A 15093-nucleotide genomic window follows, 5' to 3' on the forward strand; every position below is an offset into this window, starting at 1 on the left:
TCCTCCTATGCTTCATACTAAAATTTTAAGAATTAAAATTTAAAATCTGAACTACATTGCAATTAGACTGATAAAATTAAAGATTAAACCAAGTGCTCAATGAAGTGCAAACCATTAACCATCTGGTTGAGAACCACTGTCTTTATTCTATATTCTAGGACCAAATAACAACAACACTAACATTTGAGCCTTCAGAATATGTCAGGAACAACAGTGAGCACTTTACACATATTTTCATTTAATCCACAAAACCATCCTCTTTTCACAGTTGAGAAAATGATGGTTTAGAGGCTAAACAACTTACCTAAAATCATGTAGCTAAGCAAGTGGCAGGTCTGAGATGTGACCTAAGAAGCACAACTTTAGAGTTCATGCTTTTAACCTTAACCAAGTCTGACTCGAATGTGAGTCTAGTTTTTTTTCCAAATGACAATTCTTCACGTATTTGAAGACAACTTCACATATTGAAGACACAACTCTTATTGTGAGGTTCCTTAACATCTATCACAGTTGCCCCCAAGACCTCTGAAAATTCAGTTTCCTAAGCTGATAAGGCATCCAATGTACTCACATCCTTCCTTCTGAATTTACACAGAACTAAAGACAATACTTTGGTGTAATGAAGTGGCTCTAACCTTCTTTCCCATTCATTATGATGGTTTCTAAGGGGAGCGGTGGTAGGGGAAAAGATGGGATGATGGCAGCCATACTGTACTTTTGTTTTATATCAAGTTTATTGCGAACAACTACCCCTCTTTTCCAAATGTGATGCTATAAAGTCCTGCTAACAATATATATTTGCTTTTCAGTTCTTACTTATATTCTTCAGAAGTTCATTTTAATTTAGTTCAACAAATCAGATTTGGAAATCACTTTGGATCATTAGGTTTTTATTTACTATCCTTTCTTCACTGTTACCTATAAATTTAAGAACTTTCCTTCTCCATAAGCAGTAAGACAAAGCAATGAACACAGCTACCTTCTAAGATCAATAACCTCTGAACAGGGTCCTTCAAAATGAAAACTGTGTTGATTAACACAATCTACTAATGGTCAACTCATTTTTCTTCACCCAAGGGGAGATATATATAAAGACTTCACCAAAAACTAAGTTAAAATGAAGGTGAAGTACAAATATATATTGCTACTAAACTACCAACTGCATCAGAGAAAAATTAAAAGTTGTTCTGACAATCTATTTTTAGCAAACCCATTCTGGATAATTTTTAACCTGTTTTTTCCTTCAAGTTAGTCATAAACTATCTTTTGTTTTTTGCTCTAAAATCTCCTATCTTTTTCAAAATCAGGCCTAGGATCTCCCATCTTTTAGTACTTCTTGTATTCTCCTAAAACCTTTTAAAGACAATAAATAATATCGATAATTTTAAGATTTTACAGTCAGGTTCTTTTTTAACTATAAGATGTTCCAGAAGACAATTCATTTAGCCAGATACATTACTTATCTCTATATTAATGGTGGTTTCATTCTTTACTAGAAATGTGTTTGCTATTATTATTGATGATGGTGGTAGTTTGCTCTTCCTTTCTGCCAAAGAAGCTCCTAAATAAGAGTTGATGGATTTTTTTTTTCCTTCTCTCATTCCCATTCACTAGTATTACACTTTCATTGACAACCTTTTGAAAGTGTAACATAAGAAACTCTTTTGGCTGGCCATAGCTTTTTAAAAGTCTCAGCTCATCTGAGCTCATTTCCTTGATGTTTAAAAAAATTTTTCTATACGTTATTATGGCAATCTTATTTGCTCTGTTTTAAAAATAATGTGCACATCTTTAAAGAATTCATTGTATAATCACATTAAGGATCTTTTTCCTTCTGAAAAGTATCAAAATTGTATTTTTACTGAACTCCTTAAGATATTCTTCTTTTTTAGAGAAATTTATGCTGTGAAATCAAACTGATCTTTTATCAAGAACCAGAAAAACTCAAATTCAATACATTACAAAACATATATACAGAAAACACTATGCAATTCTTAAGAATTATGCTATAGAAGACTACCCCGTGACACAGGAAATGTTCATGATTAAGCTTGCTTTTCATTAAAAAAGGGGGGGGTTATATAACAGTACATGTAGTAATATCCCTAAATCTTTTTAAGTGTATACATATGAATTTACATTTTTATATATACACAGGAAAAAAAGGTTATATACAAAAATATTTAAAGTTTTTCTTTTGATAATATGTGTATTTTATTCTATGTGCTTTTCTTTATCAAATTTATGTAATAAATATGTATTCTCTTATAATAACACAGGCATTATCTTTTTAAAAATCAGCCAAACTAGAGAAAAAAAATTCTATAAAGTATGAGACCAAAAAGTCTAACATGAGACTTCTGCCTTTATAACTTTATACTTAAGCAAGCTTAGAAAAACAATTCTGGACACCAAACCAGGAAAAAAAAAAAAAAGGCCAAAACAAGATACCACCAGTTAGTCTAACTAAACAAACAAGTTGTAACGATTTGTTCACACTTTCAGAAATTAAATGGGGAAAGTCACAAGAACTTCCTCACATTTCAAGTAAAAGAATGTTACAAACTACTTAATAACATTTAAAATAATTTTAAAATGTTGTATATCCCACCAAATCTCTACAAAATGAAGACTCAGTAGATAGGGATAATGAAGACAAAAGGAAAAATACCATTAATCAAATTATTCTAACTTGTGCCAGAATTTCCTAATAAAGTAAGCACTGTCACCTGTAAAGACTTAAAATCTTATAGGAAGAATAATTCTCTTTATTTAGGAATGTTTTTCTCATTGAAAATCAATTTATAATAATCCTAAAACTTATCTGATTTACTCTTTCAATGGCAGTATCTAGATCATCTACTCAGCGTCCGTGTTCTAAAAGACTAGGGAAAAAAGTCATCTTCACCAGTTAAAACTTTATCATTCAAATACATTCATTTCTATAAAATACATATAAAATGGATCAACTAATCCTTAATTCACCCAAAAGTAAAACTACATTCACCTTCTTTAGGAAATTATTTCAATTATTTCATTTATCTTGAATTTCATTTTCAAATATATAAAAAATATTTCAAAATTAGCTTTTCCTTAAATAAAATTTTGTATGACATTCATAAGAAACAAGATCAAACATAATGCATTCTCAAGTTACATGATTCTACTAAGACTTTAAATGAAATAGGAAACAAAGCCTCAAATCCATGAAAATAAAAAAAACACATACTATTTTAAATAACGTGCCATTAAACTGACAATCAAGACATATGATCTTTAACATTCAAAAACATAAATGATCATAATGAAACAAAAGCCAAACATATCTCTCCACCTCTCTCATATTTATAAATCTATAAAATTATAACCCAGCATATTATCATGTAATAAATGAATACACACCTTACTTTAGTATATGCCAAGGCAGACACACAAAAACAAGAAAAAAATTTTGAAATCAGAGAATAAAGGGACTCTGCTTTTTCAAACAATGCAGCACTGAAAGCCAGGTCAGCATCCTTGGGCATTACTAGGAAACTTTAGCACATCTGATATTTCCATCATCTTCAGAATTCCTTTGAACAATGAAAAAATTTCCCAGTCCCCTACCTCACCTGTCTACAGACTTCCTTTAGCTTTCCTCCCTCTACTGTGTAATAATGCTATTGCAGTTATTTTGGCCTTAAATATTCAGAGATACAACCCCCGCTCTGTATTAATTCAGTTCATTTTCTCACAGACACTGACTCAGCCGTGGGTTGTGCAGCACTGACGTTTCTAACCAAACAGCATCGTGTGAGCTGTGATCATCCCATTTCTCCATCTCTGTGCAGTGATTGGATATTGTAATTGATAGACAGGATGAAGAAAACTCAGGAGATGAGGGTTAGTGATATGTAGATATGTTGCCAAATACCATCTGTAAAGCTAATTCTAGCTCTGCCAGCTTGCTAGGTTTTAAAAAACTAGGAGGCAGCTACCTTTCTTTTTTCCTTTCAATATTTTATTATGTACCTTTTCTGGGCAATAAAGCTTCTCTTTAAAACCAAAGAGAAAATATTATCTGTACTTTAAGGACTCACTAAAAGAACTACTCTTTAAAGCAACCCAACTTTTCCATTTCTAAACTGCTGCTAGGACTAAAGAGTGACTTAAAAAGGAAACTGGAAAGCTCAATCTTCATGCAGAAGAAAGGAGCATGCGTACTTCTATGTGGGAATGAACCCTTGCGGCAAAGTCTGATATTGAATGTATGATGCATTTATCTTTAGTAACCTGAGCAGACTGCAGATCTGAGTTTTAAATAGCTGTATTCGACCCAATTCAAATATGCAAGAGCTTTTAGCATGTTGTCACTCTAGGGCATTTTAACATTGGTTATATAGATAAGGTGCTCTTTCTTTTTCCTTTTTAAATAGCAAAAACTCCTCTAATTTATAATTTAAAGAAAGGTGTCATAATTCAGGCCAAATAAACTTCAAATAAAATGATCTTTAACTTCTCAGCAAGCTACCAAACTCCCCAATATAAGTAATAACTATACAACTACTAGTCAGAAAGAAAAGTTGAGTAATTTTTCAACTAACTTGTATGCACTTGCAGAGGAATCATAGGGACCCTGAATTTCATCCATGTCCAGATCAGCTTCCCTGTCTTGTCTTTTATATCAGTGTTATACCTATGAAATCTACATTCAAAGAAACTTCACAAAAGAAAAGTATTATTAGGTATTATTAATTGTATTAGGTAAAAGAGAAATCATAATTCAATATTCACCAAACCCTCAAACCTCCAACATAGCATATGAATATAGTAATTACTATTGCTACTTTTATAATTCAAGAAATGTATTTTTATCCTTGCCAGTTAGGAAAAGTAGAGAAAAAAAAAAATCAAAGGAAAAGGATTTCAGAAAGCAGGCTATTCCAATATGTAAAAAGACAACTTTTTAGAAAAACTGCAAAAACTGAATCAATAAATATGCTTATTTCTTTATTGCTTAAGTCTAAGTGTTTTTAGTTCCAAAATTCACATACTGATACAATATTTATAGGTGAGGTAATTAGCTCATGAGGGAAGAGCACTCATGAATGGGACTAATACCTTTACAAAAGAGATCCCAGAAAGATCCCCAGTCCCTTCTACACCATGTGAGAACACAGAAGAAAAAAAAAAAGTCTGAAGCAGCAGGCAAGCCCTTACCAGACACCAAATGTGCCAGCGTTTTGATTTTGGACGTCCTAGCCTCCAGAACTATGTGAAACAAAACCCAGTTTATGGTATTCTGTTATAACAGCCCTAACAGACTGAGCCATTTAGTTTTTGTAGATTTAAATCCCCAATTCTGTTTGAGGTGTGTGAGCACTTACATTTCTATCTCCATGATCTAGAGATGACCATATGACATAGTTCTAGTCAATAATTTATAAGCAGACGCCTGCTAGAAATTTTTGAGAAATTTAATTTCCTGATATAAAAGAAACCTCTTTCCCATTATCCCTGTCTCCATTCCTCCTTGTCTGGAGGGTGGACATGATGGCTGGAACTGTATAGTAAGCCATTTTGTGATCATGAGGAAACAACAAGAGAAAAATCAAAGATCTTTGACCTTAATATCCTTAAGGATACTAAGACACTAAGTCCACATCAGGTGATGCCTCCCTATGGACTTCTGTGTACAAAAAAAATAACACCCTAACTTAAGCCAGTGTTTACTCTGGCTTTTACTCAAATATCCCTAAATAAAATACACAAGATTCAAAAAAAAAAAAGATGCAAAAATATGTAGAAGGACAGATGAAACAAAATTAGCCATGAAATGATAACTTGAAGCTGGCGAATGAGTACATAGGGGTTCATTATAACTGTTTTCTCTTACATGTATTTTAAATGCACCAAAATAAGTTACTGAAAATTTTTAAAAATAAAAAGAATAAGCAGCTTGTTTATAAATTCCAGCTTTGTAATCTACAAGTTTGATAGTCTTAGACAAGTTTATTAACCTCATTTTTTCCATCTGTTAATTGGAGACAGTAATACTATTCATAGAGTTCAACCTTCAGATTTAGTCAAGGTAATTTCCAGAAGGTCCTTGGCAGGAATGCCCTCTATCTATCCAATTATCCAAGGATTAGTTCAAGTCTCATTTTTACCTACTCAGGCTGGCACTGATTTCTTCTCTGAACTCTTATTTTACTACAACTCATTACCACAATTTATTGCCCTCTTGTCCTCTAATTGTTCCATACCTGGATATTAAAGTCTTTCATGATGGTACTGTGACAAACTGCTGAATCTTTCCAGAACTGATCACAGGTTCTCAACAATACTTGTACTATTAGTTTTTAATACTGCTCAATAAATTTACAATTAATTTAAAAAACTGCCACTTTAAAAAAGTCAAACTGAATTATTTTTTAAAGCATCATAAGTTATATGTTCATAAGTACATAGGAACAAAAGCTCCCAAAAAGTAAACTGTTTTCCCATGGGCAGATTTTCCACGAATTAAGTTAAAATAAGGTCAAAGGACTTCCTCATCTTTCCATTTAAAAAAAAATCAATAAATTTGTATTCACGTAAGCAACCAATTTTATTGCAATCATATTTAAGAGCATCAGAAAGGTACTGATGTTATAGAAATCAGGAAGAGCTATATCTGTTACTGAAGTTAAATAACAGGAATTTTAAAACTACCGTTTTTAATAAATCTTTCCCACTGTTTGCACATTTGCTTTTTATAAAGCAAACAATAGCTTATTTTTACCTTGTCACCACCTAATATACAATGCAGTTTTGTACATCAGAAAAATATTAAGAACTAGCAAGGATAAGTTGAAAATCACCTGAAAAAATGTATACAATATATCAGCTATAAATAAAGCCCCACATTTAATGAGATAAAACAAGTATCTCTTTACCTCAAAAACAAAATAAATATCTATGTAAAGAGGCTGCAGAAAGAAAACTAGAGCACCAACTGAAGGACACACACACGAAAAAAAACAAACCAAAAAACACTCACACCATTGGTGTGAACTTTATAATTAAAACAACTCAACATCTTCAACATCTTCATTTTAGACCTCACCACATTAAAAGCCCACAATAAAAAATACTTCTTGTCAGGAGACTTGAATAGTACTCATCACTCATATTTTCTAGCCATGTATATGGTTTAAAAGTAGCTGAATCATTTCTTTAAAATTACAGAAAGGATTTCAATATCACTGCATGTTTTATTCTTTAAGAAAGGTGGTATTAGTTATCCTAATCAGGATAATTTTACATTCAAGTAAGTTAAATGTTCAATAATATCCCTCAAGTAAATATTCATAAAGCACAACTCTCTATGAAAACAATGTTTACATACCTGCATTATGTGAGGTTTATGAGCTGCTAATACCTTAAAATATCAGATCATAAAGTGTTCTAAATGAACTGTTTCTCATTAAGTCACACAGCACAAAAAGAAAGCTTTAAAAATAATATATAAAAGGGCTGAAACTTTTGAACTGAGTTTCATTTAATGCATCAAACTTTAAATAAACCAGGTGAGTCACAGCAGATAGACTGATTTTATCACTAGGATCAGGATGATAACCCAACATAAATACACACAGTTAAATATGTACAGAGGCAAAGACTGACAAAAGCCTATAAATTATTATACACAATATATTTAGAGCATAAAATAAATTTCTATTAGAGAGTTTTAAATACAAAGGATTACTCTGTCTTGCCAAAGTTCCCAATTAAATTAACTATAGCATTGATTCATGGGGTCAACTAAGGATATTTTAACATTATTTAGAAACAGAAACAAAAATTCATAAAAATATAAATGAGAACTAAATAAACACAAATAAGAAAATTAAAAGGAAGATGTTTCCCTAAAAGCTATTTAAAGAGAAATGCAAATATTCATAGTATTTTGTAAATTGGCCCCCATCCTCTGACAGGCTTTGCCACAACCAAACACAGCTTGGTTCTTCATAAAAATCAATTTTAGCAGAGTTCTGATATGTGAAATACATTTTTTCTACCTACCTTGAATGTTTATAAAGTTTACGAGGTCTACTATGCAATTTCCGATCCCAGCTCTCTGGATCGCTGGAGTTACTGTCATAGGGGTGAGGCCGTCCTGCCATCCCACTGCAAGCTTCCTCACACTACTGCTCTGAGAGCACACATGCAGCCCACACCTACACAAGAGAGCAGGTGGGCCTTTAAATCTGTTCCATGAAGAATCAAACAGTCACAGAACTGTACATATTTTCTGATATTATTGATTTTTTTAAAGTGATAAACAGGATTATTAAACATCAGACACACAAAATGTCACAAATCAGATTCAAATAAACCCAACATCTTTTTAGGTACTTTTCATATGATTATCTGATTAAATGTGTCATTCCTGTACAACATTTTAATAATATGCCATTTGTATTTAGCAAATATACTTAACTGCCATTTTAGTACCTTATGCCTCATGTTTCCAAACAGTAATATACAGCCAAAAAGACAAAAGCAATTCCACAAAAGAATGATTCTTTTAGACAAAATTTCATTTGGAATACATTTCTTAATTACTTAAAAGTTTAAGACGCTTAACAAAACACCTAGTAAGACGACAATGTTGTTATTTCTTAAACCAAGTTAAAGACCATGAATAAAAATTTAATATTTGTTCAAAACTAATAAGTATGTAAACATCCTAATGTTTCCTTACAGTGCAATTATCAAAAAACATTTTATCAATGATTCTTATATTTTATGCCTTTTCATATGTAAGGCTTATGACTGTTAGTGCTACTACAGTCATCTGAAATTATAAGAAAACTCATTTAACAATAGCTTTACAAAATACCTGAACGAAGCACTTTAAAGTATATTCACTATCCAATTTAATCTTCACAATCAACTTACAAAGGTGGCATTATACTCCCCGAATACAGAAGAGAAAACAGTTTAGTAACTTTGCCAAAGGTCACAATGCTGGTAAACGGCAGGATTCTAAAGAACAATGAGAATGTATTACTACACAGAATAAAGTCTTGATACTGAAAGATGGAAAAACGCTCAAACGCTCAGACTGGAGTATTTTGTTTAAAAATAGTATGTCAGATTTGACTCAAAGACTGCACAAATACCAAAAGAAAAACAAATAAGGGTAAACAATTTGAAAAAAGTCATATAAACTGGATTAGAATCCAGGTTTCCAGACACCCACTCCTGCATGCTTTGTATATACTTTTCTAAGTCGGATTTGACAGAGGGAAGTAAGGAGTTATGCATAAAAGACAAGGGGTGAGAGGTAGTGGGATGGATGCCCACATTCTCCATCAAATAAACAAAGGCAAAGGGAATCCAGAATTGGGGAAATACTGTACCTCACTGAATTGTATAGGCTATTCCAGTACAATTTCACCAAAAATGCCAAAGATAAACTCATGAAAAGTGTTAAGTCTATCTCAGAGCTCATTAAAAGAGATAATTTTAAAGAAACTATTTTGCTATGTTTTAATTTTCTTCTGCATAGTTACCTAGTACTTTCTTTCTAAAACAACTGAAAAAACCTAATAATACATAAACATGTTAATATAATAAATATGAAAAGAAAGAGTTCAAACAGTGAAATAAAAATAGTAAAGGGAGAAGGAAGAAAATTATACAACAGCTAATTCAAATTCCTCAGCAAATGACACACAGTTTATTTGCTTAATACTTCTGGAAAAGAAAATGTTTCCTGAAAGACTGCTGAATGATTAAAAATCAGTCATATATTATATGAATATAAAAACCACAAAACTGTTATGAAAACAAAAAAACTCATTTGATTTTTTTAATCAGAAAAATTAAAATGTATTTACTAAATAAACTTTTTTAAACTTCAATTTGGTATTGTAGTTAGGTATCTGTACTGAAAAGATGAGGCAAAAGAGAAATGTAAAAGAGGACAAATCAGATAAAAGAGAAACTCAGATAGGAAACAATGGCCACAGATCAAGAGAGACCCAAAAGGTAGAAAAGAATAGTAGGGAAAACAGATAAAGGGGGGAAAGAAAGATGCAGAGGCTTAGCACGATCTGTAGAATGAGATTTAGAGCTTTTTCTCCTTACTGGATGGATAGGTTTTCCTGGAAGCTATTTCAGCTATTAGCATTTCCTTCAAGGGGCACATTAGCTTCTAACCCTTAACTATATAAGACACACCCTTCTGGAAACCCACAGGCCAATGAGTAAAGTAATAATAAGCCTGGACTTCTCTGGGGGGCCAGTGGTTAAGACTCCATGCTCCCAGTGCAGGGGGAAACTAAGATCCTACATGCCACATGGCAGAGCAAACAAATGAACAAAAAGAACAATCCTAATCCATGGGAGACACTGATTACAAAATACAACCCCAAGGAATGAATAAGGTAAATTTTGACTCATATTTTCCACTATTTTATAGAGGGTAGCACATATCTAGTAGCAAGAAAATATCAGTATGTATTCCAAATCAATCCTACTGAAATTAACAACATGTAAATTGCAGCCAGCCACAAGAAAGTAAAGAATGTTCAGATGAAGACTACTGAAAGTCAATTGAAAAATCATATTTACATTTCATTTGTTAATAAAACTTGAGTATCACCATGTGAAGGATTTCACCCCCACTTCTGATTCCCAATAGTAAGGGTACAAATATATAAATGAAGTTGGAAAAAAATATGCCTGTTTGCCTACACGTTAGCACATTTTTAAATACTACAGGGGTCGCAAAGAGTTGGACACGACTGAGCGACTGAACTGAACTGAACAGATTTAACTAGAAATAGATAAAAAAGCAAATGACACATTATATACTATTAATATTTTCAAATGCTAATCTTTTATATTTTAACCAATCTCTGTGCCATACTCAGTGAAGTTATATTTATCTTATTTCATTTATTCATTCATGCACTTACTGAACACCTAATATGATATGCTAAGAAATTTACAGATGCTAAAGCAAGTTGGATGTTGTTTTTGTTTTCCTTTTTAAATTCTATTTATTTACTTTTGGCTCAGTAGTTGTGGCGCACAGGCCCAGCTGCTTTGCCACATATGGGATCTTCCCAGACCAGGGATTGAACCCAAGGTCCCTGCATTGGCAGGAAGACTCCCAACCACTGGACCACCAGGGTAGTCCCTTGGACGTTGTTCTTGTGCTCAAAAAGTTCACTGTAGTAAGGGAAAAAAAGACTCCACTAACAGTTCTATACCACTTACTCCTGTATCTCTCCTACCTGAGTAATTTTGTGCCATCACCCCAATTTTTCAACCTCATTAAATCTTGGATGTTCTTTGGGATTCCATCTTCATCTGCTAGGTCCAGGAAGACAGCAGACAAAGAAATAAGAATCAAACCCTTGAAAACACCATGTTTTACACACAATATATACTGAATTAAATCCGGAAGTCATCTTTGACCTCTCCTTTCCTACCATCAAATCTAACTTCAAATTCTTCTTTTGACTCCTTCTTTCTCTTATCAATCATAAGGTTGTTGCCTTCATTTAAATCCTTAACATCCATCAATAAACCTCTTAGTTGACTTCTTTATCTCATTCAATTCCACATTTGCTCTGCTGTAATCACAATTATCTTTCTAAAAACTTTTAATGGCTCTTTATTTCCTGATCTAAATTCTTTACCATAAAAAGTTCTTTAAAATCTGACATTTGCATCCCCAATGTCTACTTCATATTAGGCAAAATAAATACCTTGTTGGGATCTTGTAATCATTAAAAAATAATTACTAGGTGATTGGAAACAAATAGACAAAACAAATAGACAAAATTCGTTACTATTTTTAGGTATGACAGAAATAATGTAAACTCTAAATAATCTAGAAATAAACTGTATAGATCAACTTGGCCTGTTGGCTAAAGAATGCATTCAGGACACTGCCAAAAGTCAATTGTGAAAAAAAGTGATTCAATTGTTTCTCCTCTTGGATATTAGTATCTTTAAAAATAAAAGTTGTGGAGGGAACCAGAATCTTAACAACTATAGTATCATAAGTAAGCACTCCCTAGGACACCACTTCCAGGCATTACTTGACAGCAATGACCCAGAGAAGAGTTAAAAAAAAAAAAAAATCATGATGGTATATGGATACAATTTATTCTGTCCTTACTATTATCAATGTGCTAGGAAGTTTATATACTTTCTCCTATTTAAAGCTCAAAACAACCCAAAATTACTACCCTGTTTCATAGGTGAGGAAATGTTAGGGCTAAGATGAGAATCTCAGCCTAACTGAAAGCCCATGTTCTTTCCAACATAATAAGCGAAGTACACACAAGTTCATATATTTGCTCCTTACTGCTAACAGATGTAGCTTCTTAACGGCAGCCATCTTGTGGCTTTTCCCAAACTACTGAGATCTCACTCTAAATAGGGTCACTATACAAAAGCTTTTCTATTAAGTGAAATTGTTTTTATCTCTCAAATTTTGCAAACAAACTAAGTCAAGTGAGGTGTTTATTGGAGAGGAAGACCTTAAAGAGAAAGAAACCAGTGAAGAGAACAGAATCACACATTGATACCCAGGGCAATCACCAAGGACTGTCTTCAGCTGCACAGAAAGCCAAATATCCAGAGGTATGGTAGGAAAGACTGAACAAAAGGCAGTCAAGAAGGCACCTGAGCTAGTAAAATGTCCTAAGGTAACTTTTCCTTTGGTGGAAAAGATCAAAAGGAGCGATAGTCCCACAGGGCAAATGAGTCATTTTGAGATTGGCAGACTGAAAGAGCAAACACCTAAACACTGACATAGTCAGAGGGGTCTAGATGTAAGAACAACTTCTGAAGGGCTAGAAACCTAAGGGATCATTTGATGAGATTCCCTCTTATAGCCATAAAAGAGAGACTGTACCATCTAAAAGGCACAAAATACATAATATAGATGTAACTGTCAAAGAAAAAAGAACAGGTGGAAGCAACTTTTAAAGAAAAGGAAACAGAGGGATGAGAAGGAACTTCCTGCACAGCTGAGAGAAATGATCGTGCAAGTCTCCTGCAAATAACAATTATTTAAACCTGGATAAAATTTTTTTTAATTGTTTTAAAGCATTTTTTGGAAAGTGCCCAAAATACACAGTAGTAAAAGAAGAGTTTACTCTTGAAAAACTCCAAATGGAAGGGAACAGAATCATGAGATCAACTTGAAGTTTTTCTATTGAGGGCCCTTCCTATCCCCCCACAGATAAGGTGAAGGCAGTCACAAAGCTCAAAGTGGTAGGCAAAACAGTTCAGGGATTGAAGTGCAGCTAGAAATTTAAGGTAGACTTACCAGGAATGGAAGAACCACAAGAGCACAAAAATCTGAGCATAAACTCTGCTCAGTTAAATTACACATGAATGGGAGGGTGGAGAAGAGACCCCAGGTAGTTTCTACAGTAGACCATAGAAGAATTGAAAGCTGCATGGCGTAAGATCTATATAAGTTTGATGCTTTTTAAACCAAATGCATTCCCCAACCATACACAGCCCAAGCAGCAGAAAGCTGAAGCCCTTACTGGCTTGGAGGTGTCAGAGGACAGAGATTACTACTGGCAAACAAAATAGGTATTAGGAGGAAATCCCCAGAAGTAGGGAACCACAGGGAAGGTGAGCTCCAAAATTTGACTATAAACTCTGCCCAAATTTTTGGCTGACCACCAAATTACACAGGTACAGAGAACCCTACCCTTATCCTACTCTCCAGGAGACCAAAGTGAAAAGACAAGTAGTTGAAAGAAAGAACTGAGCACAGGTATCAACTGTCTCATACAATGTGAGCTTCCCCAATGGTTCATCCGTAAAGAGCCTGCCTGCTATGCAGGAGACATGGGTTCAGTCCCTGGGTTCGGAAGATCCCCTGGAGAAGGAAATGGAAACCCATTCCAGTATTCTTGCCTGGAGAATCCAATGGACAGAGGAGCCTGGTGGGCTACAGTCCATGGGGTCACAAATAGTTGGGGCACGACTGAGCCACTAAGGCTTTGTCTCCTGTGGATACCTTAAGATAACAGTCATGGTAGGAATAGAGAGGGGCTAAACCTTGTTTGAGTAAAGGATCAAGATGCCATATACTTCCGGAACACTCTTGGGTAAGGGAGACACTGCACATGCAGAAAGGCTCCTTGGGGGTCAAAAAGCGGGGAGGGGGCACCACCCCATAAAATCCATAATATGTGATGCTAAGACTGTCCCATAGGCCTCTGGGCTAGAATTCATCTTGGAAAAAAGTTGCACACGCGCATTGGGGAGGGTCCTAGGGCAAGGGCAGGTGTGAAAAAAGAAACCAGATAGATAATTGGCCAAAGGCAAAGACCCAGAAGAACTGCCCTATATAAATCATGTAACCACCTCTGTACTGCACTCATTAGGAAAGCCGCACACACTTTTTCTTTCCGATGTGCCTCTCTGCCTTGTTTCTATCTTAACAGTTTCTGTGTGCTCTGTCATTTGTTGTTATGCTGTGTTTCTAATAATAAACTTTGTACCTGCAATTATGGTTTTTGCCTCTGTGAGAAATGTATTTTTCACTGGGAGCAAGAGCCAGGGAAAAATAGTTTCTAGCCTCTAGCCCTTGCTGGTGTGGTGGCTAGGATTCCTGGTTTTCATCCAGGCTACCCAGGTTCAATTTCTGGCCAGGAAATTAAGATCTTACTTCATGCCACTGCTCACTGCTGCCTCTCCAAGATCAGGTCTAGATGTAGGATTTAGCAAATAAAGACTTTTCAAAGCATATATTATAAATAAATTTAAACAATCTAAGGAAAGTATATACAAAGTACAGAATAAGAAAATGGCCCTGAGTGGCAGAAAGGTAAGCTTAATAGAGAAGTGAAATAAAAAAGAAAAAAAAATTCAGCTCTAGCTGAAAAGAACTAAAATGAAAAATCTAATAGATGGGCACAACAGCAGATGGAATGAACAACAACAAAAAATTCAGGTAACCTAAAAACAGAGCATCAGAAATCACTCCACCCACAGAATAGAAAGATTAAAGAAAAACAGCTCTGCAAACACAGATGAGACAGCATCTAATGATACAGCATAGAAGTAATCACA

General features: G+C 34.0%; 1 protein-coding gene across 3 annotated transcripts in view; it reads right to left on the reverse strand.

Annotated features, from left to right (window-relative positions):
• The window catches only part of BTBD10 (BTB domain containing 10), a 76969-nt gene that overhangs the window by 44326 nt on the left and 17550 nt on the right, over positions 1-15093 (reverse strand). Inside the window, exon 2 of one of the 3 annotated variants that reach the window (XM_005689599.3) lies at positions 8050-8204. The exons of 1 other annotated variant lie outside the window; for it this stretch is intronic. In XM_005689599.3, coding sequence (XP_005689656.1) covers positions 8050-8150 — 101 coding nt within the window. In that variant the 5' untranslated portion in view covers positions 8151-8204. Of the gene's footprint in view, positions 1-3402; positions 3890-8049; positions 8205-15093 lie in introns of those variants that run through there. One more of the 3 variants, XM_005689598.2, reaches the window with a different exon arrangement.

Source organism: Capra hircus, chromosome 15 (assembly GCF_001704415.2).
Source record: "Capra hircus breed San Clemente chromosome 15, ASM170441v1, whole genome shotgun sequence".
Lineage (NCBI taxonomy): Eukaryota > Metazoa > Chordata > Mammalia > Artiodactyla > Bovidae > Capra > Capra hircus.